This window comes from Saccopteryx leptura, chromosome 2 (genome assembly GCF_036850995.1).
Source record: "Saccopteryx leptura isolate mSacLep1 chromosome 2, mSacLep1_pri_phased_curated, whole genome shotgun sequence".
NCBI lineage: Eukaryota > Metazoa > Chordata > Mammalia > Chiroptera > Emballonuridae > Saccopteryx > Saccopteryx leptura.
The window spans coordinates 272546558-272574233 of record NC_089504.1 but is presented as its reverse complement, the minus strand read 5'-3'; the positions used below and the strand labels follow the sequence as shown (position 1 = coordinate 272574233).

The 27676-nt window shown below is 44.5% G+C and overlaps 1 protein-coding gene across 5 annotated transcripts in view; it reads left to right on the top strand.

The window, feature by feature from the left end:
* Positions 1–27676, top strand: part of HHAT (hedgehog acyltransferase) — a 287861-nt gene that overhangs the window by 82827 nt on the left and 177358 nt on the right. For all 5 annotated transcript variants that reach the window (XM_066366058.1, XM_066366056.1, XM_066366059.1 and 2 more), the window contains 2 exons: positions 1921–2092; positions 27308–27458. In XM_066366058.1, the coding sequence (XP_066222155.1) occupies positions 1921–2092; positions 27308–27458 (323 nt within the window). The remainder of the gene's footprint in view (positions 1–1920; positions 2093–27307; positions 27459–27676) is intronic.

The window sequence follows — 27676 nt, the reverse complement described above, 5'->3', positions numbered from 1 at the left end:
GGGAAAGAGAACTCCCATTCGTTTGATCAGTTTACATTAACAAAGTGAAACCATGGCGCTGTCCTTGGTGTGACTAACCAAGCAGGTGGCCAAAGGTGGAAGTCCACCTGTGAAGACTGTCACATGCCACGGAGCCAGGCAGAATTTCTGAGTCTGGCGTTTTGCTGTAAGAGGACAGTTGGAGAAAGTGGTAGAATGTTTGTCAAAATGGAGTAAAAATAAATCCACTGGCGTGAAGATCTACCTGCACCACTCCACTCTGCCTGGCTGCACAGGGCCGGGTGCCTCGATGCTGAGGGGTGGGTGGGTGGCGGGGAGGGCAGAAGCTGAGGAAGCACCTGGCGTCCTTCATTCTGGGAATGGGCTTTTCCTTTTGAGGGCGTGTCTTCAGCCCTCAGTGTCCAATGCTGCATTGAGGCTGCCAGCTAATGTTTGCAGATTAAAGATCATCCTCTATGCATTGTAAGGTGGCCTTCTGTCTAACAACATCTTGTCAGTGTCAGACCCAGGAAAGGTCCACGCTCTCTCTTGTGTTTCTGTTTGTCTAGTACTGTAAGGAGGAGATTGAATTAACTTCAAATTTTACAGCGTGCTTGTGCATTTCAGAATCTCTGTGATCTAAACTCTGTGCATCCCTGCACAGCAGGCAGCGAGGTGAGACCCGGGCACCGGGCTACCTGGGCAGGACTTTTGATTTTTTTTTTATCTGTACCATCCTCATGTGTGGAGTATACTGTGAGTGGTTTATCTATGAATAATCAAACATCCCTCTGTCCCCTCTGATGTCTGGCTCTGAATCGTCTACTAAGTCCGCCCTGTGTCTCGTCATCTGGGACGCCACCAGGGTGAGGGTGAGGGTGAGGGTGAGGGTGTAGGTGGTACAATACAAGACACGTAATGGTCAGATATTAACCACTGATTATCCAGTGCTTTTTATATGTCAGGTGCTGGTGCTTAGTACTTTGTTTATTATATTTAATCATCCCCACATTTTATTTTATTTTGTTTCATTTCATTTCATTTTACGTGTGAGGAAACCAAGCCTCAGAGAGGGTAAGTGATTTGCTCAGAATCACACAGCTGTGTGGTTTTGCTAGAATCTGATCCTGCTTTTGTTTGACTCAAAGGTCTTTGTTTTTTTTCCAAGATTTTATTTATTTGTTTTTAGAGGGAGAAGAGGGAGAGGGGAGGAAGCATAGTTGCTTCACTTTAGTTGCTCATTGATTGCTTGTCATATTTGCCTTGACGGGGCAAGCCAATGTTCGGAATACAGCGACCTCAATATTCTCGACCGACCTTTTATCCACTGCACCACCACAGGCCAGGCTAGGGCCCATGTTCTTAACTCTGACACTGGACCACCTGCCAAGCAGGAGACTTGTGCCATAGGCTGTCCCTGTTTGTGTTTACTCTGCCTTGTTGCATAAACCACTTAAGCTAAGAGGACATTTCTGCACCTGATTCCCCCTTGTCCTCAGGCCCCCTCTCTCATTCTCCAGTTTTTCTTTCCGGTCCTGTGCCCCTTCTTGACTTGGCCCTACTTTTACCCACCTTAGATGTGAGTAGGAGTTGGACGAAGACAGGCAGAGTGACAGTGAACCCAAAGAGACCCAAGAGTTCCAGGTTTTCACAGGGCTGCTGCTGGCCCCGTGGTCTGCAGACCCCATCTGGCCCGTGGCACTGGGCTAAGCTACCAACCCCACCCTGTCCTTACTCTGCGGCACAGTTTTCAGACTCAGTCATGACTCTTTGACCCAAGGACATGGAGTGTCCCCCAAGCAAACTAAACCAACCCTCTCTTAGTAGAGACAGCAATAATATAATATTTGTGGGCAATTGATCAAAACCACTGTCTTGAGGACTCTGAAAGATTCGAAGGGCAGAGGTGTGACCCCATGACTTCCTTTGTTTCCACTGCAGATGCAGCAGCAGGAGCACTGCTCCATGAAGATCAGCCCGGGGGTCCTGGCCCGGGGGCTGGCCCGCCTGCTCGGCTGCTGGTGCCTGGCCGAGCTGATGGTCCACCTCATGTACATGCACGCCATCTATGGCAGCGCCCCGCTCCTCGGGGCCGTCTCCTGCTGGGCCTTAGGTAACTGGACGTCACTGTCAGGGCGCAGCCGTCTAGAACTGGCCTCAGAACGAAGCCGGAGGGGGAGGGGGCAGACAGGCGTGCAGGGGCCTTGCGCACACGCCCTCTCTCTCTTTTTCTTAACCTTGTTCCTCTGTGGCCAAGACGGCATGTGTGTGAGCTGTTGGAGGCGAGGGCTGTTTGTGGTCTGGGAACCAAGGATGGTAGCTGTTTCTTTTTGTAGTGAAGTCTGACCAAGCTTAGCTGGGACTGCCTCTTCCTGGGGTGGCCAGCCCAGCACTTGACTGGAGGGGGCACAAGATACCAAGATACCAGGCAGCCTCCGAGTCCCTGCTAAGAAGAGGCAGGGCTCCCAGACTGCGTTGTTCTGCAATATTCTTGTTCTTGTGTACAGTGCAAAGAAAGAACATGACTAGGAAATGAGCTTTACCGTCAGACAGACATAGGTTTGACTCTCAGCTCCGCTGGTAGCAAACTTTGGCCGCTTACTAAAACGCTGCCTCTCCACTTGTCCAGAGGGGAGAATCTGGGTGGGGAGGAGGCTTGGACGATTAATTGCAATTATGGAAGTAAAGGGTTTGCCTCATGAAATGTCTGGTAGAGAAAATAAAAGGTGTGTGTGTGTGCAGGTTCCCCTCCCGTCCCTTTAGCCTGCCTACCCATTTCTGTGTATCTGCAGGAAGGTGGGGGCGGTCACTTCCTCAGCAGGGCCGTCTCCAGTCTGGGACTTATCTGGGGAGAGCCGCTGTTTTTCATTCCTCTGGCCAAAGCAGCAATGGCCACGCCCCCTTCTGAACTCAGTCTCCTCAAGTCCTTGTTCGCTCTCCTTTCCAGAACTCCCTGTGTAACAAATTCACCCTGCGGTCTGACCTCCAGCCTGTCGCTCCAGGGGAACAGTGATCTTCCAGCCAGATTAAGCTGCTCCCTGCGGAGGGCAAGAGTACAAGCCTGACTCCTTATCTGTTTGGTGATTTATAGATTAAAAAAAGCAAAACAAAAAATTCTGATTGTCCTTGGTATCACAAGTGCTTAATCAGAGTGTTTTTAAGGGAGATGCCTTTCAGGTTGGAAAAACGCTGAGCTGTGTTGATGACAGTCTCTTCTTTCCAAACAAATCTGTTTTATTGTTGGAGTAGTTAATATTCTAAGGTTTTAACGATGCAATTTGACATAACGGAGTAAGATCCAATGATGGTTTATAATAAATTGAACCCCGGTTGTACTGCATTCAAATTAAGAGTCTATATCAGTTGGGGTGACTTGAACTTCAAGTAACGGAAAACGCAGCTCAACATGAGGCTTAAACAATAAAATAAGTCTGTTATCTGTGCAGCTGTTATCGCTAAGGTCAGGCAGTGACTCAGGAAAGCCATCAACGATTCGTTTGTGTATTCACCACTCAGATAGGATACCTCACTACCTTCCTTTTAAGAAATGTAAACCTAAAACCGCTCTAAAAATAAAGTCAATTAAAAATAAAGGTTTTAAAAAAAGGAATCATAAACACATCTTTGAGAAGCGGATAAGAGAAGGTGATGGGATTGCAGGTACAAACAAGCGGCTTCTGGGATTCTTACTTCTCCATCTGAGGTTTTTGTGTGGGCATAAGTTTTCAGCTCTTTGGAGTAAATACCAAGGAGTGAAATTTCTGGATCCTATGGTGAGAGTGTTTATTTTTGTAATAAACTGCCAACTGTTTTTCCAAAGTGGCTGTGCCATTTTACATTTCCATCAGTGATGAGCGAGTTTTTGTTGCTCCACGTTCTTGTCAGCATTTGGTGTTGTCAGCGTCTTGGATTTAGGCCATTCTAATAGGTGTGTAGTAGTATCTCATTATTCTAATTTGCAATTCTGTATTGACATGTGATGTGGAGCATCTTATAACAAGCTTATTTTTAGTGGTTGTCCTAGCCTGACCTCTGGTGGCGCAGTGGATAAAGAATCGACCTGGAAATGCTGAGGTCGCTGGTTTGAAACCCTGGGCTTGCCTGGTCCAGGCACATATGGGAGTTGATGCTTCCAGCTCCTCCCCCCTTCTCTCTCTCCTTGCTCTCTCTCTCTGTCTCTCTGTCTCTCCTCTCTAAAATATATATATATATGTATATCAGTTTAGTGGTTGTCCTAGAGTTTGCAATCCAGGTCGACTTTCATATAGCACCATACCACTTAGCCACTTAGTGGTAGTACAAGTACCTAATATATTTTTAAATCCTTCTTATAACAAAATATTCCTAATTCTTTCCCCATTACTTATATGATTGCTGTCATTCGTTTCACTTATATATAAACTGTAATCAATACATTGTTGCTTTTATTTTGAACAGACTGTTATCAGTTATATCAATTAAGAATAAGAAAAGTTTTATTTGTCCTGGTCGATTGGCTTAGCAGTAGAGCATCAGCCTGGTGTGTGGAAGTCCCAAGTTCAAATCCTGGTCAGGGCACACAGGAGAAGCGCCCATCTGCTTCTCCATCCTTTCCCCTCTCTTTTCTCTCTTTCTTTCTTTCCCTCTTTCTCTTCCCCTCCTGCAGCCAAGGCTTGAATGGCTCGACCAAAGTTGACCCTGGGCGTTGAGGATGGCTCCATGGCCTTGCCTCAGGAGCTAAAGTAGCTCAGTTGCTGAGCAACGGAGCAAGCCCCAGATGGCCTGAGCATTGCCCCATAGAGGGCTTTCTGGGTGGATCCTGGTCAAGGGCGCATGTGGGAGTCTGTCTCTCTCCCTCCCCACCTCCCACTTAAAAAAAAAGAAAGAAAAGTTTTATTTTACCTTTACTTATTCTGTCTCTGACACTTAATATTTTTAAAATGTTGATTTGAGTTTCTGACCTATTATTTTCCTCTTTCTTGCAAGGCAAGTCTACTGAAAACAAATACCACCATTTTTGTTTGTGTGAGAAAGTATTTCTCATTCATTTTTGAAGAATGATTTCACCAGATACAGAATTCTAGGTTGATATTTTTTCCATAAATACTATAACTATTTCACTGTACTCTCTTCTTCTTTTTTTTTATTTTTAAAATTTTTTTAATTTTTCTGAAGCTGGAAATGGGGAGAGACAGTCAGACAGACTCCCGCATGTGCCCGACCAGGATCCACCCGGCACGCCCACCAGGGGGCGATGCTCTGCCCATCTGGGGCGTCGCTCTGTTGCGACCAGAGCCACTCTAGTGCCTGGGGCAGAGGCCAAGGAGCCATCCCCAGCGCCCGGGCCATCTTTGCTCCAATGGAGCCTCGGCTGCAGGAGGGGAAGAGAGAGACAGAGAGGAAGGAGAGGGGGAGGGGTGGAGAAGCAGATGGGCGCCTCTCCCGTGTGCCCCGGCCAGGAAGCGAACCCAGGCGCCTCTCCCGTGTGCCCCGGCCGGGAAGCGAACCCGGGACTTCTGCACGCCAGGCTGATGCTCTACCACTGAGCCAATAATTTATTTATTTTATTTTATTATTATTATTTTTTACAGAGACAGAGAGTGAGTCAGAGAGAGGGATAGACAAAGACAGACAGACAGGAACGGAGAGAGATGAGAAGCATCAATTATTAGTTTTTCATTGCGCGTTGCAACACCTTAGTTGTTCATTGATTGCTTTCTCACATGTGCCTTGACCGCGGGCCTTCAGCAGACCGAGTAACCCCTTGCTTGAGCCAGCGACCTTGGGTTCAAACTGGTGGGATTTTGCTCAAACCAGATAAGCCTGCGCTCAAGCTAGCGACCTCGGGGTCTCGAACCTGGGTCCTCGGCATCCCAGTCCGGCGCTCTATCCACTGCGCCACCACCTGGTCAGGCTGTCCTCTCTTCTTGCTTGCATGGTTTCTGTGGAAAAGTTCAATGGCATTCTTATCTTTGTTCCTCTATAGGTTAGATGTCCCTCACCCCTAAGTTTTGTCAGCATTTTTTTCTTTATCTCTGATTTTCTGCTGTTTGAATATGATATTCCTCGGGGTAGTTGTGGGGGGATTTATTCTGTTGGTGTTCTCTGAGCTTCTTGGATCTTCAGTTTTGTGTTTGACATTAATTTGGGTAAATTTTTGTCATCATTGCTTTAAATAGTGCTTCCATTTCTTTCTTTCTTTCTGGTATTTGCGTTACATGTATGCTCATTGTCAAGGTGTGGCTGGGGGTCTTTTTCTTCTGATAGACACCATAGACAACACCTGAGACTTTTCCTTCAGCAGCAGACACTTCTGTACACGTTTGTCAGATGCCAGTGCCTATGAAGCCAGAGCAAAATGCACAGGTGGGAGTACTTTGTTCTGTAGAAAGTTATATGCAGGCTGGAGGACAGGCAGATAAACCGCTTAAGTCAACAGGTCCCTAAAATTTGGGACCATGATCACTTCCAGCCTTGGAGTTACACTTGCCTCTCTAATAATCCCATCTCCTGTGCCATTAACTTCAGATTCTCAGGCATTCTCCCTAGCCAAAAGTCACAAGTGGTTAAAGCCTGAACTTGGGCTAATAATGTCCACAAGGGAAAATGACTAGTGAAGGGGTGCTAACATTTCTTATCCACTGCACTATTCGATTTGTATGAAGTGAGACCTCATTTTTGGATATTTTTGGGTAGTTATGTCTTCAGTAAGAAAGTGTTCTTGGCCTTCAGAAGCATGTGTGATGAGTTATTTCCTTCCAGAATTTCTTAGTAGGATCTCAGGCTTGTTCTGTGTCATAGCATATAACTTTTTAATCAAGGCGCAGGATCTAGTTATGCTAACAAACCTTTTCTGCATTGCCATTTGCTATTGTACTCATTATCCTGGAGTCTGTCTCCAGCCACATTAGTGTAAGCTCTGTTGCAAGTATTATGAACCATGGAATCTTAGGAATGGATACTAGAAATTACATAGAATCCCTCTTCTTACATCATCTATGGATAAAATTATAGCTCCAGGGCTGTTTGCCAGGAGCATGGGCCAGAAGCGGACTGGACCGATAAAGCCAGTGCCCTAGATTGTTGTCCAAAACTGGAGAATAGGGGCTAGAGTGTGCAAATTCAGTGAGATTTGAGGTGGATAGCCAGACCCATGAGAGCTGACAGACCATTCTGAATTGCTGGAATAAAATTCTGCTGGTGAAGGTCAGGTTTAGAAGTAATACTGATTAAGCCAAATGATCAGTATAAAGCTAGGGTTACAAAACAGATTAAGTTATGAAAGTAGGACTACATAGAGATGATAAGTATGCAGAATTCCCTAGATTTCTGCCTGTAGGGAGTGGAGGAGTTCCCAGCATGATCAAGAAAAAAGACAGGAGCATAGGATGGTGGCCACTTTATTTGGGTAATGCTGTGACAGGTTTGCATTTAGTGGAAGTCCCTCATGATATGAGTCCCTTCAGGGGCTACACTGTGTAGGCCCCCACTCAGAAGAAGAAGAGAGAAGAAGGTGGCAGTCTGTGGGGGTGCATCAGAGAGGAGGGAACAATGCTTAGGTGACATCACTCAGAAGAAGAGGAGAGAAGAAGGCAGTCTGTGGGGGTGCATCAGAGAGGAGGGGACAATGCCTAGGTGACATCACTCAGAAGAGGAGGGGAGAAGGCAGTCTCTGGGGGTGCATCAGAGAGGAGGAGACAATGCCTAGGTGACACCACTCAGAAGAGGAGGGGAAAAGGCAGTCTCTGGGGGTGCATCAGAGAGGATGGGACAATGCCTAGGTGACGTCACTGGACAGCATGGTTGGGAATCTCTGGGTCACACAACTCCCAAGGGCAGCAGTGGCTTGGGGTCTTTATAACCCTGAGGTTTGTCTTGTCTGTTACTAGCAGATATTTGGCAGTTTCACAGGCTATGCAAAGGAGGCAGGCTCTAGATGGCAAAAAGTCTGCTTATTTGGGCTATATTTAAAACAGTTAGATGTATAAAAATTTGAGTTTGGCACCAGCAGGCTTTTGAACTAATGGGTCTCAGCCTGGAGTGAAGAAATAAACAACCTACAGAGGCTACGGAAGCTGTCCTTGGCTCATTTATATAACACTGCCTCCTCTCAACATAGTGCCTGTCAGTGCACTGGTCTTCTGGACAGATCTAGCTTAGGAGACAGACAGAAATCAGGTCCCAGCCTACCTTGGGTCAGATAGTCTGGCCAGTCTAGTGGCAAAGTGGGAAGTCCAGACACAACAGTTAAGGACCTCTGCTCTACTCATTCACAAATTAACTGATTGATTTAAATGAACTGATTTGTTTTTTTTGTTTGTTTTGTGATGGGGACAGAGAGAAAGCGTGGGACAGATAGGGACAGACAGACAGGAAGGGAGAGAGATGAGAGGCATCAGTTCTTCATTGCAGCTCCTTAGTTATTCATTGATTGCTTTCTCGTACGTGCCTTGACCTGGGGGGCTACAGCAGAGCGAGTGGCCCCTTGCTCAAGCCAGCAACCTTGGGCTCAAGCCAGAGACCCTGCACTTCAAGTCAGAGACCTTTGGACTCAAGCCAGCGACCCTGTGCTCAAGCCGGATGAGCCGTGCCTAAGCCAGAGGCCTCGGGGTTTTGAACCTGGGTCCTCTGCATCCCAGTCCAACGCTCTATCCACTGCACCACCACCTGGCCAGGCTAAGTGAACTGATTTGGTTTTGATGACATGGATGTATGGGTAAATTAAGCAAGTCCAGTCTTTGCAGAATGCATAGTCTAAAGAGTTGCTTAGAAAAAACAGAAACCCGCCTGACCTGTGGTGGTGCAGTGGGATAAAGTTGACCTGGAACACTGAGGTTGCTGGTTCGAAACCCTGGGCTTGCCTGGTGAAGGCACATATGGGAGTTGATGCTTCCTGCTCCTCCCCCTTCTCTCTTTCTCTCTCTCCTCGTCCCCCCCCCTCTGAAAATTGAATAAATAAAGTCTTAAAAAAAGAAGAAGAAGAAAAGTATTAAAAGAAAAAGAAAAAACAGAAACCTAAACCTGTTCCTGCAGGGGAGCTAGTCCCTGTGATGGGGGAGGTGCCGGGGGCTGCGGTAGTGTGGGGGAGGGGAGACACACCCCACTCAGCCTCGGGGACTTGGGAAAGGCTTCTCAGAGGAAGAAGTAATGTGGAAGAGCCAACCTGAGGGGTGATTAGGAATGGGAAAGACAGTGGGTAGATGAGGGTTGGGGAAGGGGCTCTGGGATGAGGGACCAGCATGTCCAGAAGTCAAAGAGGAGATCTACAAGCGTATTTGGGGAAATGAAGGAAGTTCAGTCTGGTTAGAAGCTTGTGTGTATGTGTGTGTGTGTGTGTGTGTGTGTGGGTGGAAAGATGGATTGAGGTGAGGAAAGGCAGGCGAGGAAATGGACGCCTGAATCAGGGTAATTGTCTATGAGATCTATGGTAATTGTCAGAAAAACAAATTAGGGACCTCACAGATTGTCTAACACTCTTATTTTGTAGACTAGGAAATGGTGACCAAGCTTAGGTACAAGCCGGGTGTGTTGGTTTCCAGGCCCTGGTTCTTTCTGCTGCTTCACTCCCTCTCATTTGGTGCTGGTGCATCACTGTGGGCATGGCCCTCTCACTGTGACTGCTGCCCGGGAGAACCAGCATGGGCTGCTCGCGTGAAATGTGTCATATGAAAGCTGCTGATATGTCTGCCTCAGGGAGCAGGGAATGAGTGTGTGTGGTGCACAGGGCAGCAGAAATGAGGATGGGGAGAAGGACAGCAGTCAAGGCTGACAAGTGCAGTGTTGGTTTTAGATAAGAGGAGCTTATGTTGAATGGCCTGAGAATCTAAGAATTGCAAACACGGACTCCTGGGGGGTTAAATAGGAATTCTGCAAGCAGGATGCTCAGTAATTGTTTTTACAGAGGTGCAGGTTCAAAAGTCTGTGCCAAAAAGGGCCTTGCTCACTTCTCTGATCTTTTTTCTCTGCACCTTCCTGATGCCCCACTGTTACCCAAATGAGTTTTTAATAACGGTGTCTTGCTCACCAGTGAGCAAGCTAGCAGTGCAGAGAGTGGAAATAAAACTGTGAAAGTCTCCCGGGCGCCGCCCTCCCCGTTACCCTTTCGTTCCTTGTCCAGAGTATTTGCAAGGGTTCGCTCATTGCTCTTTTCCCCCTTACTACCTGCTTTTGTAAGTTAAATATATTCTTAATTTTTTCTTCCGTGATGAAATATTCTTTTAGATTTGGGGTTTTTTTAGAGTATGATTTTACTAGCGTTAATGGTGCTCCTTCCTATGGCTTTCCTGTTAGTTAATGACTGGTCACTGTTCAAAATTTTGCCCTCTTCTTAAGAATGCTTCCATGACATATTTGCATAAGCCTTTTGGAAATTATCCCTGATGATTTCCTGAGGGCGATTTCCTAGGTCAAAGGCTTTGGCTACTTATTGCCAAACTGGACTTTAAAAAGAGGCCATTTTCCATTCCTAGTGTTAGCAATACTTAAGGTGGGTGTGGTGTACTGTGTTTTTATGCAATAAATTTCTATTTGGAAAGCGTACATCTCCCACCGTGTCCCCACCATTCTCTTTTCCTGCCTCTCCCTCGCTGCTTTCTGCCTGGTGGTGTTTCTGAATACCCCCTTGCCACAGGACAGCTGTGGGTTTTGTGTCTGAGCTCCGGAGAGGCAGCTGTCAGGCTGCCATCGGAGCAGCGAGCTGGGGGAGGGGGGGCGGGGGGCGCCAGCGGGCCGGAGGGCCGGAGGGGGTTGCTGTCAGGACGGGCGTGGAGTGGAGTCCGGCTGTTCTCCCAGCGTCTCTGAGCTGAGCTCTTCCGAGGAGACAGCTGGTGCCTCCTGGGAGCCTCTCTGGGCTTACTGGAGCTTGGTTTGCGCCAATGTTGAGTCTATAAACCTACTGCTTAGGAATAGGGGTTTTCGGATGGAACAAACATTCCTCCTTCCTTCCTTCCTTCCTTCCTGCAAGATACACCGTGTTCTGAGTGTTTCAGATACCTCTTATCAGCTTATGGAAACACTGTATGATCATCAAAGACTCGAATCATGGACCACTAGCAATAGTGGGCTGGTTGGTTGATAGTCGGGGATCCCAGGCCCTTAAACCTGTTGTAGAATGCTGTGAATTCATGGAAAAGCAGCACGTTTCTGTAGTCGTGTGATGGCTGATCGTAACTAAATGCCATGAGGTTTGGCTCCTACCCACCTCCCCAAATAGTCTCATGCCTTCCCTTTGCTCTCTGACTCCACCCTTCCTTATTAGCTGTCCCTTCCAGTAGGAGTGCTCTTCCTTCTCGTTGAATGACTTCTTATCATTCCCACATCAGCTTAAATGTCTTTTCCTAAGAGAAGCTTCCCCGGTGACTCACACAGAAATAGGCAGCCAGCACTTGAAGTCACCCTATTTTATCCTCCACATGGGGCTCACGCCATCTGAAATTTGCCTTGTTTGTCTCTCATGATTGAATATTTACTCCATGAAAGTAGGGACCTCATTTAAGTTGGTCATCATGGTGTCCCGGTGCCTAGATTAGTACACAGCTAATAAGTGATTTGTTATATTGAACAGTGCAGTCAGTCAGGTGAAGTCCCTTTGTGTTGACTGTTAGGAGCAGGTGTCCTCAGCAGACTCACTTGGTATCTGTAGGTCTGGACTTTAGCTGTAACCCTACAGTCACTATTCTGTGACCCTGGAGAAAACACTGATCATGTCTGACTCTTGGTGTCCTCTATAAGATAAGAATCACAGTATTTGCCCAAAGAACCCCGAAGTGTGCTTGAGAGGAATAGCTATAATATCAAGCTCTCTGGAAACTTCTAATCATTCAACAGATGGCAGTTGTCATTACCTGCTTATTTGGAAGTACATGAGGCTACCGTGGGTGCCCCCAAAGCTTGGAAATAGGGAAAATAGAGCCAGAACTGAGAGCAGCCTGTTGTGTCCGTGCACAGTGGATCAGAGATGTGGGTTCTTGGTCAGCGCGTGACTGATGCTAGCTTCGCTGAGGGCTTTTGTCAGTGACAAGACTAAAACCTTTCTCTTGGGAAGATTCTGCCATCCAGAGAGGGAAGTGGTTTGGTCAGAACTTGACGGGGAGACATCTAAAAGGCAAGTCCTGGTAATTCCCCTTAAAGCAGTGACTGGGGAGGACATGCTGTTCCAGCAATTTGCTTTGTCATGTCCCGTGGCAGAATTTCCCTGTTGTGGGGTTGATGCCTCCATCTCTCAGAGTGGAAGCCATTAAATGTTTGTGTTCTCTGGCCAGTGCCCTGGCCCTGATTGCTCCCTCACTAAGCCACTCTCTGAGTTAATAATTTGATTTTCTGTGGGGCTGACCTAGAGAGAAAAAGGGTTCTTACATGAAGATAGGAGGCCCACATTAAAGTAGAGGTGTCACCTCTCACTGTATGTGGATGAATTGGCATCATAGGTCTGTCTCCGTGACCTTGGTTACAAGGCATCTGCCCCCAGACACAGATCTTGCCTCAGGGTGCTGGCAGAGGCGCTGGGGACGTCAGCCTGGCTGGGAGACTCGATCAGTGCTCAGCTGCCTTGTCCAGCAGCCCCCACTCGGTCTCTCAGCTTTCCACGTGCAGTCTGCTCAGGGTTTGATCTGGCGCTCTATCTGGCTGAAGATATTTTTCCTAAACATTCCCACCCCCCTTTGGCAATCATCCAGCTTGTTCTCTATATACATGGGTCTGTTTCTGTTTTGTTTCTTCATTTACTTATTTTTTTCAGATGTCACATGAGTGATATCACATGGTATTTGTCTGACTTATTTCACGTAGCACGATGCCCGCTAGGTCCATCCACGTTGTCACAAATGGTAAGATTTCATTCCTTTTTGCTGCTGATATTTTGTTGTATGTATATACACCATTTTTTTTATTCATCTATTTATTGATGGATACTTAAGTTGCTTTCATATCTTGGCTATTGTAAATAATGCTGCAATGAAAATAGCTATTTTGAATCGACATTTCTGTTTTCTTTGAATATGAAATTGCTGGATCCTATGGCAGCTCTAGTTTTAAATTTTTTTGAGGAACCGCCATACAGTTCTCCACAGTGGCTGTTCCAGTCGGCATTCCCACCCACAGTGCACGAGGGTCCCCTTTTATTCACATTCTTCCCAGCACTTCCTTGTTGATTTATTGATGATAACTACTATGACGGTGTAAGGTGATATGTCATTGTGGTTTTAATTTGCATTTCTCTGATGATTAATGATGTTGAGCATCTTTTCATATGCTTCTTGGCCATCTGTATGTACTTTTTGGAGAAATGTTTATTTAGGTTCTCTGCCCATTTTTTACTTGATTTTTTTTTGTGTTAAGTTATATGAGTTCTTTATGCATATATTTTGGCTATTAATGCCTTATCATATGCATCATTGGCAAATATCTTCTCCCATTCAATAGGTTGTTCTTTCATTTTGTTGGTTTTCTTCACTGTGCAAAGCCTTTTGAGTTTGTTATAGTTACATTTATTTATTTTATTTTATTTTATTTACAGAGACAGAGAGAGAGTCAGAGAGAGGGATAGATAGGGACAGACAGACAGGAATGGAGAGAGATGAGAAGCATTAATCATCAGTTTTTCATTGTGGCACTTTAGTTGTTCATTGATTGCTCTCTCATATGTGCCTTGACTGGGGGGCTACAGCAGACCAAGTAACCCCTTGCTCAAGCCAGCAACCTTGGTCTCAAGCTGGTGAGCTTTTTGCTCAAACCAGATGAGCCCGCACTCAAGCTGGCGACCTCGAGGTCTCAAACCTGGGTCCTCTGCATCCCAGTCTGATGCTCTATCCACTGCACCACTGCCTGGTCAGGCACATTTATTTATTTATTTATTTATTTATTTATATTTTTCTGAAGCTGGAAACGGGGAGAGACAGACAGACTCCCGCATGCGCCCGACCGGGATCCACCTGGCACGTCCACCAGCGGGGCCACGCTCTGCCCATCAGGGGGCGATGCTCTGCCCCTCCGGGGGGTCGCTCTGTTGGGACCAGAGCCACTCTAGCGCCTGGGGCAGAGGCCAAGGAGCCATCCCCAGCGCCCAGGCCATCTTTGCTCTAATGGAGCCTCGGCTGCGGGAGGGGAAGAGAGAGACAGAGAGGAGGGGGAGGGTGGAGAAGCGAATGGGAGCTTCTCCTATGTGTCCTGGCCGGGAGTCGAACCCGGGTCCCCTGCACGCCAGGCCGACACTCTACCGCTGAGCCAACCGGCCTGAGCCACATTTATTTATTTTTGTTTGTTTCTTTTGCTCTAGGAGTTATATCCAAAAAGATATTGCTAAGAGCAATGTCAAAGGGTATATTGCCTATATTTTCTTTTAGGAGTTTTATAGTTTTAGGTCTTTAATCTATTTTGAGTTTTTGTGTATACTGTGTAAAAAAGTGGTTTGTTTTCATTTTTTGCATGTGTCTGTTTAATATTTCCAACACCATTTATTGAAGAGACTGTCATAACCCCATTGTATATCCTTGCCTGCTTTTTGTAAATTAACCATATAAGCAGAAATTTATTTCTGGGCTTTCTAGTCTATTCCATTGATCTATGTGTCTATTTTTATGTCAGCACCACGCTGTTTTGATTATTGTAGCTTTGTAATAAATTTCGATATCAGGGAGTGTGATATCTCCCACTTCGTTTTTCTCAAGACTTCTTTGGCAATTTAGGGTCTTTTGTGGTTTCATATAAATTTTAGGATTAGTTATTCTAATTAAGACAAATGCCATTGGTAGTTTAATAGGAATCACATTGTATCTGTACATTACTTGAGATAGTAAGGACATTTTAATAATATTAATCATTCCAATTTTAACAATATTAATCCTTCCAATTCATGAACAAGGTATATCCTTCCATTTATTTGTATCTTGTTCAATTTTTTTCTTTAATGATTATAGTTTGAAGAGTACAGGTCTTTCACCTCTTTGGTTAAATTTATTCTTATGTATTCTATACTTTTTTATTTTATTTTTTTTTGTATTTTTCTGAAGCTGGAAACAGGGGTAGACAGTCAGACAGACTCCCGCATGCGCCCGACCGGGATCCACCCTGCACGCCCACCAGGGGGTGACGCTCTGCCCACCAGGGGGCGATGCTCTGCCCCTCCGGGGCGTCGCTCTGTCGCACCAGAGCCACTCTAGCGCCTGGGGCAGAGGCCAAGGAGCCATCCCCGGCGCCCGGGCCATCCTTGCTCCAATGGAGCCTCGGCTGCGGAAGGGGAAGAGAGAGACAGAGAGGAAGGAGAGGGGGAGGGGTGGAGAAGCAGATGGGCGCTTCTCCTATGTGCCCTGGCCGGGAATCGAACCCGGGACTTATGCACGCCAGGCTGACGCTCTACCACTGAGCCAACCAGCCAGGGCTGTATTCTATACTTTTTGATGCTATTGTAAATGAAGTTGTTTTCTTTCTTCTGCTGCTTGTTCATTATTTATAAATGGAAACACAATAGATTTCAGTATATTGATTCTGTATCTTGCAACTTTATTGAAGTAATTTATTAGCTCTAATAGTTTTTTTGTGTGGAGTTGTTAGCATTTTCTGTATATAATATCATATCACCTGAAAATGAGTTTTACTTCTTCTTCTTCTTCTTTTTTTTTTTTTTTTACCAATTTGGATGCCTTTTATTTATTTGTCTTTTCTGCTGTGGCTAGGACTTCCAGTACTATGTTGAATAGGAGTGCTGATAGTGGGCATCCTTGTCTTGTTCCTGATTTTAGATTTTCACCATTGAGTATGATATTAGCTGTGGGTTCATCAAAATGGGCTTTATTATATTGGTACATTTCTTCTATAACCACTTTGCTGAGAGTTTTTTTTTTTTTTTATCAAAAGGGTGTTGAATTTTGTCAAATGCATCTATTGAGATGACCACATGGTTTTCATCCTTTATTTTATTAATGTGATATATTGCTTTGATTGAACCAACCTTGCATCTCTGGAATGCAACCCACTTGGTCATGGTGTATAATCCTTTTGATATATTGTTGAATCTGGTTTGCCAATATTTGTTGAGAATTTTTGCATTTATCAGAGATTCTTGAATGTAATGATTGATTTAGTGTGTGTGGCTATTAGTATCAGCAGTTCAGGGTAGACATACCAGAAAAGGCCAGGAGGTGGCAGTAAAAGCTAGGTAGTCATTTGAGGAATTCTTAAGGAAAAATTTTATTAGCCTAATATTCACACTCTCCTGATCAATTTACAAAGCATGGAGGTGGGTTGGAGTATTGGTGTTGTTTCTTGACCAGAGACTGGCATTCTACCAAAGCGGCCATTCTCATCCCAGTTTTCATGATATTCTTGAGTTTTATTATTCTAAGTTCTTTTCATGAAATTCTCCTGCAAAATTAAAAAAAAAATCTTAATTTAAATACTCTAGTTTTTAGATTTTGTGTAGGATATGTTTTTATATAGGCTGTAGATGAGATTGTCACTGCAGTTTAGCAGTGACAAAGTGAGTTATCTACCAGCCCCTTGATTTCTAGATAAAGTGGACTTGGCCTCTCATTCCCTGGACTGAGCAGAGCCCAGTGCTCTCCTGAGACTCCAGTCCACGACCTTCGCTGTCACTCATCTCTTGCTCTTGTGCGTTTAGTTCTTTTTAGGGATCATCTTGCATTGCCCTGATTATTACATGGTACTTGGTTCTTTTGCTTGATTTGTATGTGTGCATGCGCACGTACACACACACACACACACACACACACACACACACACACACACACATCTGTTCAGATAAAGCACTTGTATTGTTAGGGGACTTGTGTTGGGAGGAGAGCCACACGGACAACTGAAAATGGACAGCTGGAGCTCCGTGCTTCCTCTGCGCCTCGGGCCCTCAGGCCGGGCCCCCCGGCCATGCTGCCCTGCCCAGTGGCCTGTCCTGCTCGCTTCCCTGCCTTTCTTCTCTTGGCCATAGACCACCCCGTTTTCTTACAGACTGGTCTTTTTGGAACACAAAACAAACCATCTCCTTTTCTTCTTGGTTTCTTAGGTCTTTTACTAAAAAGTTGTGCTATTTAGCTGCCCCGCCCCCACCCTGGGGTGTTTCAACCCCTTGTGCTCTGTACACAGCATTGCTTAGGGTTTCCTTTTTCAAGCTAGCCAACTCCTGCTCCAAAACAGCTCACTTCCAGCCAGTTCCCTGCTCTCAGGTTTAGATGATCCCTACCTCCACCCCCGCTGCTATAATGAACTACTTTTGATTAGGAGAGAAGTTGTGCTAGTCCTGCATTGTCATCAACTTTGTAACATTGGGCATATTAAATGAGTTTAGATGGGCTCAGTGATTGTAAAGTGTTATTTATGTGCGAGCTGTCCTCAATTCAAATTGTGATCAACGAGAAAATGATGGTCATTTTATTCAAATCAATTCAACAAAGTTTCATTGAGCCTCTAGAGCAGGGGTCTCAAACTCGCGGCCCGCCAAACAATTTTGTGCGGCCCGCAGACTAATCCACGAAGTTCAAAATATTTTGGATAAAATTAAGTAAGCCTAGGGGCCTACTTGTATTTTTCATTTCTCTAGCATCCTAGCTAGATATTAGCTTAGTTAACAGCAGTTGTGATGGGAACTACAGTTTCTGGTCGTTTTGTGACACTGAGTAAACTGCATGTACGATTGTGCTTGTTGTACTGATTTTTTTTTTGTTTTCAACTGCAGTGAGAAAAGTGTTGCGTAACAGTTGCCTTTTGTAGACCTAGTGCGGCCCGCCTAAGGGCTGTGATCTTGCTCTGCGGCCCACATGCTGAGTTGAGTTTGAGATCCCTGCTCTAGAGGAAACAACTACCCACTCATTCATTCTGGGGTGCATTCTCAGATCTTCATGAGGCACATGGAGGCCAGAGGTGCAGAGATGAGGTGGAGAGGTCCAGGGGTGATCTCATCTGCAGTTTTGGAATTTAAGAGATATATTGGTATTAACGATAGATATTTGGGGTTCATAGTGAATAGGTGGCCAGTGAAGACACACCAAGATCACTGGGGCCTTAGACACACCCTGCTTTTCAACCCTTTCCCCTCCAGTGAAAGGGAAGATGCTCAGAGTGCAACTTTCCTATTCTGAAAGGTTAAAAGAAATCATTTTATGTCCTTTACATTCGCTACATTTTAAGTTGTTTTCACATGCCTCAAGCACTATCACAATAGCCAAGGGAACATATTGTAATGATTCTACAAGGTTAAATAAATACAGAGATAAAATATATAAACATAGACTAAAAATACTTTGACTTTTTCCCCCTGAAATGCTGGCAGATTTGTGAATTACCTGAAGATTCACCCTTTGAGGGGCCTTTGCTAACTGGCGGTGACTTTAGTTTTTTTCTTATACCATCCCTAACCTTCGGAGGTAGAAAGGTTGTTAAGTTTTGTGGAGCTGTCTGCAGCATGACTTTTTGTGGAGGGATTTATTTTAGCAGAGGTCTTTGCACAGACGCTTGGGGCTTCGTTTCTCTAACAGAGAGCGTTAGGCTGGGTCTAGAGACCACCGATCTTCCCTCTCAAATGCTCAGAGAGCTGTTTCTTCACAATCAAGCAGTGGGTCATCAAAGTTACAGTGGCCTTTAGCTAATAGAGTTAAAGGTCAGGCCTATGGCACAAGATTTTTTAAAAATGCCTTGTGTGTTATCTTTTTGGATAACTCAGTAACGAGTGTCAGAATGAGTTTGGAACATTGGCTTTGAAGTTTTGTCGTATAACCAACAGATTGAACCAAAGAAGCATTTTGTTTGTTTGTTTTCTATACATGAAAGTCAGAAGCCTGGCCTGTGGTGGCGCAGTGGATAAAGTGTCGACCTGGAATGCTGAGGTCTCTAGTTTGAAACCCTGGGCTTGCTGGTCAAGGCACATATGGGAGTTGATGCTTCCTGCTCCTCCTTTCTCCTCCTCCTCCTCCTCCTCCTCCTCCTCCTCCTCCTCCTCCTTCTCTCTCTCTCTCTTTCTCCTCTCTAAAATGAATAAATAAGATCTCAAAACAAAATGAAAAAGAAAATCAGAAAATAGAAGTGAACAGTGAAGTAAAGGTGACCTCACCCACCAAAAAAATTGCAATTTACACTTGATTTATATTTTTAAACTTGGAGAAAGGGAATAGGGTGTGTGATCTTCTAACTCAGAATTTCTCAAACTTGACTGGACACAACTTCCCCAAAAAACTTGTTTTGCTTTCAGATTTCAAGGACTGTGTCTGAAACCTACCAAATAGGATTTGTTAACAAGAGGTCCAGGAAGCGGTGATGAACTGTTATCCCTGGTGATTCTTAGGACCATGTATATCTGAGAAACACTGTGGTAACTGATGAAAACTGAAGTGGGACATCTTTCTATGGGGAGACATAACCTCTTCACGGGCTGCCCCCTCCCAGGGATTCAAGGACTGAGACGTGACTTCACTGTCCTGCCTCGTGGCATTCTCCCCCTTCCCCTTCCCCTAATTTGCTTCTCCATTACACTGATTTCAGACTTTCTGTGCTCACAGGGTGAGCAGGGAGGTAGTATTGTGCAAACTTAAGTCCTTTTTGCGCATTGTCCTCTGCAAATGCATTTGGCTGGTGGGTGGGGAGAAGTTGGATATTCCTGGCTGAAATTCAGGATTTGGGTGGGGGCTCTTCATGCCTCCCCATTTAATGCTTTGTATCTTGGAAAATTAAAAGCATAAACATGTAATTAACCCTCATGTATTCATCATCTAGGTTCAACAATTATCCACTGGTAGCTAATTGCCTTTCATCTGAACTCCTATATTGTTTTGAAACAAATCCCAGACATCTTATCATTATCCATAAATATTTCAGTAGTGTCTTGAAAAGATAATAACTCTCATTTTCTTTTGTTTTTTTTAAAAGACTAATCTTTTTGAGAGCAGTTTAAGAGGTTTACAGCAATACTGAGAGGAAGGTACAAAGATAACCCACATCCGCACAGCCTCTCCACTGTCAACACACCCCTTCAGACAGGGTACGCTGGTTGCAATTGATGGACTGACATTGGCACGTGATCACCCAAAGTCTATATTTACTTCAGGGTTTGTTCTTTGTGTTGTGCATTCTAAAGGTTTAGACGAATGTACAATAACATATTTCTACTCATGATTCTTTTAAACTTCAGAGTCTTATAAGTAGACAAAATATGGCAGATTGTAACTATACCCTAACTTGACATAGCCTAGGATTAAGATGGTAATTTATAGTTTTTCTTTGAAAGAGCCCAAAAAGGTCACATTTTTCAGTTCATTATTAAATGGTATTTCACCATGGTAAATCCAGGTATATGAGATTGTGGAGATAAAAGAGAGCTTTGGCAAAGGAGTTGCAAGCCAGCCAAGAGGTGGGAGGTGAAAATGATTGAAAGTTAGTTGCTCTTACATGACAAAGAAATGACAATGCTCTGTGGATGTACAGTTAGAGTTCTTTTTGAAAATCTTAACTGCTCACTGGATGGAGTTTAGAGACCTATCTCCTAAGAGGGTGTAGTCTGAGGGTTTTAGGCTCACTGTTTAAGCACCAGCTGTTGTTGAGATAACGCCTGTGCACCTCTCTAAATGGTAATGAAATGTTAAAAAGTCAACCGTTTGCTTTTTCTCCTTCTACAACATCAGTGAAGGGAGAGCGATAAGACATTTGACATCTGATGTTTATTTTGAAAACTGGGAACACAAACATGTCAGATAGCATAAGACTTTTCCTTTTCTACTCTTTGGTGGCATTAACCATTCTAAGGTGGTTAAGATACAGTAGAAAAAGTAAATTTTTATAAAATTTCTCCTTGGAGTAGAATCCCAAGATTATATAAAATTAATGCAGTGTGAACCCAAAGCTACTCTGGGATTTACTACTGTGAACTTGACTGTTCAATTACAGACGCTCTGTGTGTGGTGGGAGGATAATTTCATGGTGCATGCTTACAGAATGGGAGAGATATCCACTTGACAGTGTGGCGTTGTGAAGGGTAGGGAGCTGCACCAGTTATTCAAAACACCAACTGTTCCCAGCCCCACCCCTCCAACCCCAATATCCCTTAAGATATTATGATGCTTGTTAATCTCTATCTAATCCATTATTATGCTCAGGTAACTTAGTATACAGATAACTTCTTAGATGACATAAAATAAGTATATCTTTGTTAGGCAAAGTTGATGTATGGGATTCTAAATCTGTTGGGTACTTGAGGGAGGCAATCACTTGCTTTAGAAAGGGAGCCTTTGCTTCCTTAAAGGATTTGCAGTAGAATACTTTAGTAGTTAATTTTTAAATCTTTTTGTGCCTAGATTTTGCAGAGCACTTCTACTGGGCAAAGTGAATTTCACTGAAACATCAAGATTCATACAGAAATCTACATCTGGTCTTTACCTGAAAATTTGCTTTTCAGAATTTTCAGGTCATTTGGTTTTGTGTAAAATCTCCCTTCCTCCCGGGACCCTTCACTAAGTCTTACATCCCTGTGTGTGTGTCATAGTTTGTCCCTTCTGTTGTGTGGGGTCTTCTTCCCTCATTGGGAAGAGTCTTGGTGGACATGAATTTTTAATTCAGCATGTCTATTCTGTTATACTACTACAGTTATGTTTTAAAATTTAGGTTTATTTTGCCATATAAAAATGCTACCAGATCACCTTGATTTTACTTTAAGATGTATTTTATGAAGTATTTAGTATTTTTATTGGACAGTTAAAATTTTGACCTTGTATAATTTATTGTGGCTTATATAGCCTTTCCCACCAAGACATTAACAATTTGTAACTCACGAGGTTGGGCAAACCAGATTTAATATCTACCTAGGTAACTTTATTTCTCCCGAGCATAATATATCTTTTCTTTGAAGAGAGTCATTTTGGTGATTTAGACCCTAAGAAGAAGAAAGTGTTCAAAACTAGATTTTCCAATAGCTAATATGTTCAAAGATGAACCATTTTGGGAGGTAAATTCTCCTTCGGGTTCCTGCGTTATTAACGACTCATTGTGACACTGAGGATCAGGATTTCAAATCTGTGACCGTGGTGTTGCTCACTGCAGTGCGCCACCATTGTGCATTTTTCTTAGGAATCTCTGTGCTCAGTGTGCTCCTGAGGTCGGCTTTCCTGAGCATCTCAGAGCTCTGTCTCTGAATTTTATTTTCTGCTTGGACTACCTCCGTCAGCTCCCTTTTACAGCCCTTCATCCTGTCAGCTGGTCTGCTTTACGTGGACTCTGTTCGGAGACTGGTCTCAGAGTTGTATGTGGATCTAGTAAATTTGGTGACTCTGAGGCAGGCAGACCCAGGTTCAAGTTCTGACTCTGCTACTTACTAGCATGTGATCTTAGAGGCAAGTATTGTAACCTTTCTGTGCTCAGGTTCCTACCTGTAAAACGTGGGTAATAACAATACCCACAGAGAGGCTTGGTGATGCACACTGCTTGGTATATGAAGATAGTAAGTTCTTAATAATCAGTAGCTGTTATTATTATGCCATAATAATGCACTCTTAGAAACAAGTTAGTTTGTGAACTTGCCCTGGAAGCCGAGACTATGTATTTTACACACACACTAAGTACGCAACGAATATGTTAAATGTTCTAACAGGTGTGTGAGCCACTGTGTCATGATTGTTGCCTGCCCTAGTGGTGTGGGTGTTAATCCTACTTCTCACGGACACTCTTTTCCATCTCTTTCAACAGACTATGTATTCTCTAAGGGCAGGGTCGTGCCTCGTTCTTCACCACTGTATTTGTTCAGTGTCTGGCAAGCAGTTGGTGCTCAATGACTATCTATTAAATGAATGCAGAAATAAGATAAGTCTGCGTAGAGCAGAGAGAAGATACAAGGAAGAGGCCATATTTGAACAGGCATTAAAGGATGTCTGGGGTCTTGCCAAGAGGAGGAGTGATGGCACATAAAGTCAGGAGAAATACCAAGTGCCAAAAGGGAAGGATGAGTGGGACTGTAATGAAACTGACCCGTGGGGCCCTAGGGCTGGCTCCCCACCTGATCTGACCTCTGTTCTGTTTCTCACAGTACGTGACTAGTGATTCCGCAGTCAGCACTTGGTACATGCTCATTGGACAAGGGAATGTCATCTATGACTTTCTGGGGGGAGGAAGCGGTCAGGTTATGTAAAAGCAATCATAACCCTTGCTAATAAGAGAATCTTTTCAATATAAACCAAGCAAAAGATGTTTTAAAAATTGTTTTCATTTTGAAATTAAATTTAATGGAGTGACACTGATCAATAACAGTATATAGGTTTCAGGTAAACATTTTTATAGCATGTGAACTGTGGATTGTGTTGTGTGCCCATCACCCAAAGCCAGATAGTTTTCTGTCACCATATATTGGTTCTTCTCTACTCCCCTCTGCCTGGTAACCACTTCACTCTTATCTATGTCCATGAGTCTCCGTAAAACATTTTGTAAGTATTGAAAAACAACTACATTTCGTATTTTTGGATAGAATGAAAGCTAATTCAATATATGCATGTCAAATAACTTTTAATTAGAGTAGAGTCATTCATATTCTTATGTTGCCTTTCATCATATTGTATGTCTGGTGAGAGACTGCAGCCAAGTCCTCACAGCTGCCCCTGAAACCTTAGACCAGGTCTTACAAGGGAAAGACTAATTTTTAGGTCAAGGTGAAAGAATGATGAGCTATGTGTCTTTCATAGCAATGATGAAAATCAATAGCAAGACAGCAGAAATATTAAACTCAGGTACAAATGCGATTTTAAAAAATATTAAACAATACAGATTTATAATTATAATGCTTTAAAAACCATTATGCATCTTTTTTCTAGAAGCATGTGAACCAATTATTAAAATATCAAAGAAAAGATAAATTTTCAACCTTTTATATCTTAATCCATAAAAATATTCAATGACACTTAAATAGAGAACTTGTTGCATATTGATAAATGTGTGGCTTCTTGCGCTTTCCATCAATTATTGGGATAAAAATCCCCAATTACTTCAATTAGATCTAGCCATAGAGTTATAGTAAGTACCTATGCTAAATAAACCATTCCATTAGCCCAGTTCTATGTGAAAATACTAACACATGGTAAATGCTATGTGTAAATGGTGACTCATAAAAATGTAGACTCAGCATGGATTTTCATTCACATGCCTCAGATATAACAACCATACAAACATCATATCAAATTAAAGGCAGTTTTTGAGACAGGAAGCAACCTGTTCTCTCTGATCATGCATTCTGTGAATGGGGAGGAGAGTTCTCTGATGCTTCATGCGCAAACCTCCGTTGGCCTTCACCATACCCAGTCTTCCTTTGATGCCTTCAGCTCTTCAAGCTGATCACTTTTAGTTCTGGAAGCGTTGTGCCCTTCAGTCAGTCATCTGTGCCTATGTCCTGTCATGTCTAGCTCTGGGACTTTTCTGACCGGAGTATTTTAGAGTCCCCCTCATTGCCATCTCAGCCAGTGGCACTGATTCCTATTTATTTAGGGTTGTTACATGCCCCGCAAGGCTACTGATAGCACATACCTCATACTTCTTGATGAACGTGTGTATATGTACATACACAAAAATCCATACATATATATTGACACACATATATTCAGCCTTTTTCTTGACTCTTGTCAGACACCTCCAAGAATACCATAATTTTAGACCCTCCCCTTACAGCAAATATGACTGTAGTCTGGTTTCCAAAAGTTTAAAGAACCTGTTTATCTGACTAGTCCCGAATGGGAATGAGTGATTCCTGGGATTTTCTCCTTGTAGGACGTGTGGCTTTCAGTTTGAGCCCCTGTCTGCCACCTCCCAGACTGTGGATTCAGAACATGGCTACGTGTGTCTTCTAGCACAGTTACCATGTACAGCCGCACACTCCAGAGTTGTGACATTCTTTCAAAGATCCTCGTGTAACATCAAGAGGTCCAGAGAGTCATATTTTCTGCTACTGCTTATTTGAGGCTGAGTTATTCCTTCTGAATCACCCTGACACTGCCTACCAGCGATGCTAAACAAACATAAATAAGCGCACCAGCAGCCCTGCAGCATCTCCCTGCGCGCCGGGAAGGTGGTCCTGAGGCTGGACAGCACGTGGCTGCTAGCTGTCTTCTCCCAGCTTCCTCATGTGCTTTGCCCTGGGCCTCCTCCCTGTGGGCACTGCTCTGGCAGACTCGTCTCAGCTCCTCGCCTGGGTGCCAAGGCCAGTGAGGACGGGGCCAGCAGCTTGCCCAGGTCTGAGGTGTCCCATTGGCCTGGGGCCCAGGCCCCACTCTCCTCCCAGGGATAAAGTTGCAGTGACTGTCCAGGAAGCCTGGGGAGAGGTGGTAGTTGGTAGATCACTCTGAATCCCAGCTGGGGATGTGGTTCCTTCCCAGCGGGGACAGGTGGAGGCCTCTGGGGGCCACAGTGTGTGTCTCAGGCCTCATGTCTTGCCTCGCACCCACACCCTGTGTTCCTCTCACCCCAGAAAGGGGAGACTCAGGCCAAGGGGCCACTGGCTGCTGCAGCTTGGTGCCCTTGTATTTTTTTTTAAATAGCTTTATTGTGATATATTTCACATAACTTATAATTTACCCATTTAAAGTGGACAGTTCCACCTATCCAGGCGGTGGCGCAGTGGATAGAGCATCAGACTGGGGCGCGGTGGACGTAGCTTCGAAACCCCGAAGTCGCCAGCTTGAGCACAGGGCTCATCTGGTTTGAGCAAGGCTCACCAGCTTGAGCCCTAGTTGCTGGCTTGAGCAAGGGGTCACTCGCTCTGCTGTAGCCCCCTGGTCAAGGCACCTATGAGAAAGCAATCAATGAACAACTAAGGAGTCTAAGGTGCCGCAACAAAGAATTGATGCTTCTCATCTCTCTCCCTTCCTGTCTGTCTGTCCCTAGCTGTCCCTCTCTCTGTCTCTGTCACACACAAAAATGTAAAGTGCACAATTCAGTGGCCTTTAGTATAATTTACAGATATGTGCAACTGTCACCGCTACCAATTTTAGAACATTTTAATCACCTCAAAAAGAATCCATACCCTTGAACTGCCCCCTCCCATAATCTCACCTCCTCTGCCCCAGCAACTCCAAGGCTTAGTGACCACTACTTAATTTTCTGTCTCTGTTTCTGTCTCTTGTTTCCTGATTGTGAACTTTCGTGTGAATGAAATTATATAGTACGTTGCCTTTTGCTTCTGGCATATTAATCCACGGTGTAGCATGTGTCAGTACCTCGTTCTGTTTATGGCTGCATAATATTCCCCTGTATGGATACACCACGTTTTGTTTATCCATTCATCTGTCGATGGACAGTTGGGCTTTCTCCAGCTTTTGGCTACTGTGAACAATGCTGCTATGAATGTTTGGGTATAAGTGTCTGTGTGGACATTTGTTTTCATTTCTCTTGGGTACGTTGTTGGGTCACATGGTAACTCTGTGTTTAATCATTTATCAAAGAACTGCCAAACTGTTTTTTGAAGTGACCACATCATTTTACATTCCTGCCATCAGTCTATAGTGGCTCCAACATTTTCATATCTTTGCCAATCTTCCTTGATTTGACTTTGATTCTCGTCATTCTAGTGGGTGTGAACTTATTTAAGGTTGAAAGGATTTGGGAAGAACTTCCCCTTACTAATAGTTTTTTAACACAATATATATATATTTTAAGTGTGCCCCTTTCTAGTATCTGTGGAAGCATGACTGCTAAGAGGTTCTATTGCCTGTCACAATAATAAAGGAAACTTGATATTTGTTAATTCAAAAATTTCATTGATGAAAGCCAATGTGGCTTGACTAGGCAGTGGCTCAGTGGATAGAGCGTTGGACTGGGATGCAGAGGACCCAGGTTTGAAACTCTGAGGTTGCTGGCTTCAGTGCAGGCTCATCTGGCTTGAGCACAGGCTTACCAGCTTGAGCACAGGGTCGCTGGCTTGAGCATGGGATCATAGACATGACCCCATGATCGCTGGCTTGAGGCCAAATGTCTCTGACTTGAAGCCCAGGGTCACTGGCTTGAGCAAGGGGTTACTCCATCTGCTGTAGCCCCCTGGTCAAGGTACATATAAGAAAGCAATGAGTGAACAACTAAGGAGACTTAAGGAGCTGCAACAAAGAATTGATACTTCTCATCTCTTTCCCTTCCTGTCTGTTCCTCTCTCTCTTTCTCTCTCCCTCCTCTCTCTCTCTCTCTCTCTCTCTCTCCCTCCCTCCCTCCTCTCTCTCTCTCTCTCTGTCACACACACACAAAAGCCAATGTGGGAGACTTTGAACACAGGGGTATGGAAGGGAAGAAGGAGAGTGGGTGCAGAAGTGCGAGCAGGTGGTGTGTCTCCTGGAAAGTCGCATCTTTGCCGGGAGATGGCTCCACCTCCTGCTGCTGTCTAACGGATCCCTCTGTCTTTCAGGAGGACTGGCGCTGGCCCAAGTGCTCTTTTTCTACGTGAAGTACCTGGTGCTCTTTGGCGTCCCAGCTCTGCTCATGCGCCTGGATGGACTCACGCCGCCGCCCCTCCCGCGCTGTGTCAGCACCATGTTCAGTTTCACGGGGATGTGGAGGTCAGTGGCTTGTTAAGCTCTTCCCAAGTGTCCCTTGGGAACAGCCATGGCTTGGTCAGCTTCAAAGGGCTTGGGCCACCGTCCCATCTCTGTCCTTCATTCAAGCTGCAACTGGCACTTCAGTTTCTTTATCTAACAGGATGATGATCCATACTTTCTGACCTCTTGAAAATATTGTCAGGCTGTGATGATAATGTGCAATAAGAAAGCGTGTCACC